The sequence below is a fragment of the Rhea americana genome, unplaced genomic scaffold, assembly GCF_003343005.1.
Source record: "Rhea americana isolate MKP2758 unplaced genomic scaffold, rheAme1 scaffold_93, whole genome shotgun sequence".
In the NCBI taxonomy this organism is placed as follows: Eukaryota; Metazoa; Chordata; class Aves; order Rheiformes; family Rheidae; genus Rhea; species Rhea americana.
Genome location: NW_028187122.1, coordinates 1,045,739 through 1,049,282, shown reverse-complemented (window position 1 = coordinate 1,049,282; position 3,544 = coordinate 1,045,739). Strand labels below are relative to the sequence as shown.

At 40.0% G+C, this 3,544-nt stretch overlaps 1 protein-coding gene across 1 annotated transcript; it reads right to left on the bottom strand.

The window, feature by feature from the left end:
- Positions 1–1,675: 1,675 nt before the first annotated feature.
- NPY4R2 (neuropeptide Y receptor Y4-2) lies at positions 1,676–2,809 on the bottom strand. The gene has a single exon (XM_085324739.1). The coding sequence runs from the start codon at positions 2,807–2,809 to the stop codon at positions 1,676–1,678; it is 1,134 nt and encodes a 377-aa protein (XP_085180865.1).
- Between the last annotated feature and the right edge of the window lie 735 nt (positions 2,810–3,544).

Sequence of the window (3,544 nt, the reverse complement as noted above, 5' to 3'; positions counted from 1 at the left end):
TTCCCTCCTCACATAATAATTCATCAGTCCATCTAATCAGAGAGCTTCCAGCCTCTAGCTCTCTGTGAAGCTACATGTTAGATAGCTTCAATCTATGCAAACCTGTAAGTAAGGATAGTTTATCATAGCACAACTCATGTTAGAAAGAATCTCAGGTGGTCATCTAGTCCAGTTTTGTGCTAAGGTTAGCTTAAAAATTTGGGACAATAGATAACTCCATACACCTTTAGCATTGACTTGCTACACTATGAATTAAGATGCTGGTTGTCCATTAGCTCTTGATATTTTCTTTTTTTTTAGTTGCTTCCTCAGTATGAGCTTCTTGAGTACCTGCTTCTTGATTTCTTAGCAGTCATTGAGCAATGTCTTGGGCTCAAAAATTTGTCATGTTATTCTTTTCTGAAGAAAAATGAGCTTGTCATTTGTAGGTTTTGTGGACAACATCTAAATATACCACAGATGTGGAAAAAAAAAAAACTCATTTCAGTATAGTGACTGATAACACATCTTATTTACATGTACCTTGGCTTTAAGACATGTGTCTCCACCTGACCTGGATTCCACTTGTGTGTTTTTGTCGATCTTTAATTGATTAGTCAGATTTTCAGCATTTCTATTGCTGATGCCAGCAAGCACGACTGGTATCTGATGTAGTTGTATTTTAACAGGAAACTGAAAGCCTCCAGGCATAAGTTCCCCTCTTTGGGAGTGCAATCACTCCTAAAAGCGAAGGTTTCTGGAGATTTTTTTTTTTTTCCCCTCATGCTGATTTTGGTCTTCTAAATGGGATACTCTGAAATTAGAGTGCCGAAGAGCTAAAAAGCATTTTGCTGTTGAAGCAGCAGTAGCACCTGGCTACTAAGGCTTGGAAAAACTTCAGTCATCTCATGATCATGGAATGCATTTTTAGCATGCAGAGCTTTGTGACTGATAGCAGCAAGAATCATGAAGTCAACCAGACTGGATTTCCACGTAGAACTGCAGATGTTTTTCATCTGCTTAAAAATCATGCTTTGCATCATCTCAATGTGTTTTAAGAGTCTAATACACAGAGCGACGTTTTCATCTGCCACCCTTCCTCAATAAGTAACTCTCATCTTTAAGTTGTTCTGTCTCTACAGAGACAGATGTTGCAAACAGGCATCCAGTTGTTTGATATGAACTAGATCTGCTAAAAGATTAGTATTACCTAACAAGCTGTGAAAATGAGCAAAATGCAAAATTGTCTATGTTTACATGTCTCTGTTCCACTGGTCTGTCAACAGTGTGTAAAAATCTAATACTGAAAAATGAAAGAGAAACTGGGTAGCTGGGTAGCATGCTGGGTAGCCTGCAGCACTGAAATTGTAAGTCTGGGATTCTGCCTCAGTCATGACAGCGATGTGAGTTTAGCTGATGAACTTGGTGTCAGTCTATGTGCATCCACACCTTAGTTACTGAGCTGTTAGAGCAGCCCAATCTTCTCAGTATCTGTCTGTATCGTCTCAGTGACATGAACAGCTTGTGCACCATAGGAGCTATGATATATGCTTACAAGCTTCCTTTACCCATTCTTCCAAAAATCAGGCTCCTGTTCCTTTTGCAGCTTTAGCATCCTCAGTTGCTGTTTATACTGACAGGTAATAGTTGGTTTGCAGTGTGCTCCATGCATCCCCCTGTAAATGTTCACTGTCTGCTAGATAGAATTATGCCTGCAGTTCAACATCAGTGAGCCCTTGGAGATTTCAGTCTGCATGGTGGATAAAGGTAAATGATCATATTCTTCCATTGATGCAGTTACTGAATTATGCTGGCAGCTCAGAATCAGTGATTTCACCTCTTTTTTGAAGTTGCTATTTAAGAAACCATAGATAACAGGGTTGACACAGGTGGAAGCCATGGCTACAAGGTGGCACAATGAGAAGATCAGATTGTGGTGGCAAGGCGAAATGATTTTGTAATTCCAGTCCACAATGGTGTTGAAAATGTGCAGTGGTAACCAGCAAACAGCAAAGGCAGCAACCATGGATGCTAGCAAAATATTTATCCTTCTCAGTTGAGCTGCTCGGTTGCTGTATTCGCTTTTCTCAAACATATCCTTTCTCTTCTGCAGACGTAAGTAGATACGCAGATAGCAAACCATAATGAAGAAGAGAGGGATGCAGTATTGCAAGAGCACCAAAGTGGTGGTGTAGATAAGTCTGTGCTGCTCAGAAGGCCACGAGTCGATGCATATGGCCTTGTCAGTGGAAAAATTCATGATGTACGAGAGCTGCTCATACAAATCATTAGACAGGATGGATGTGGTCAGAAAGGGCAGGGACATGAGGCACGCTAAAGTCCAAATGACTCCAATTCCTAGATAGGCTTGGGAGATACTTGGCCTCCAGCCAGTTGGATTTATGATGAGCTGATGTCTTTCCAGAGCAATAAGGACAAGAGAAAGAATTGACACTGTCACAGATGTGCACTGAGTGAAAGAGGTCATTTTGCACATGACCTCCCCAAATATCCAGTAGTCCATCATGGTGTAAACAATGGTGAAAGGCAGGCAGACAAGACACATAAACAAGTCTGAAATGATTAAATTGGAAATGAGAATGTTGGTGACATTGGCCTTTTCCTTCTGCTTAGCTATGACAGCAATCAGACAGATGTTCCCCACAATGCCTAGGACAGTCTCCAAACTGTATGAGGTGGCCAGAAAGACAGTAAGGTCGGTGATGTTCCTGCACTGATTTGAAAGGTGTGTGGGGAAGCTTCGATTTGAGCTCCAGTTCTTACTGTTCACGAAGGGAAAACCATCATAAACAACCCTCGTCTTGTTCATCCTGAACCCCCAAAAATATTTAGAAAGGTGAAAGGTGATAAGGAAATAGAATCTGAGTCTTCTGAAGCCAGCCCTAAAAGTGTTTCATCTGTTCTGATCAGCTGCAGAGGATCTGGTTAAATCTGCAAAGGAAAGGAAAAAAGATCACTTATTAAGGTACAAGAGATAAATTAAAAGGGTAGCATGTAGAGGAGTGAGAAAGGGAAGTGAATGCCAATGATTGTGTGTCTTTTTTCACCTCTCTTTCATTCAGTGTATTGGACCAAGTTATTTGCTGGCTTTTCTAAGGGTTCTTACCATCTTTGTCAGTGTAACTCTATTGCAATATACTTGTATTGAGGTTACTCCATAACTTTAAGAACATCTTACTGCACTGAGTTAAATCATGAAGTTATCTCAAACATTATTAACAGAGTAGAGTGCATTTCAAGAAGGCTGGGCCAAATTACAGTTGGCCGTAAAAATTATGTGTAAGTCTGGATTTGTAAGGTTCTGATCCAAAAGTGAGCAGAAGGTACTGGGTGAGGCTGCATTTAACTTAATTCAAGTTAAACATCAAGGTGAAATTTAATGCATACTAACTGCATAAAGACAACATAGAAATATCTTAAATGAGTTAATCTGTGAACAAAATATGCAATTGCAACCAGAACATGCATTTGCTTGAGATGTTTTCACCCAGCAAAAACTTACACTAAGAGCTTCAGCAGGGATAATATGGAACAGTTTGAAAAA

Coding starts and splice junctions, on each gene's coding strand:
- NPY4R2 (XM_085324739.1), bottom strand. CDS start 2,809: ATGAACAAGACGAGGGTTGTTTATGATGGTTTTCCCTTCGTGAACAGT.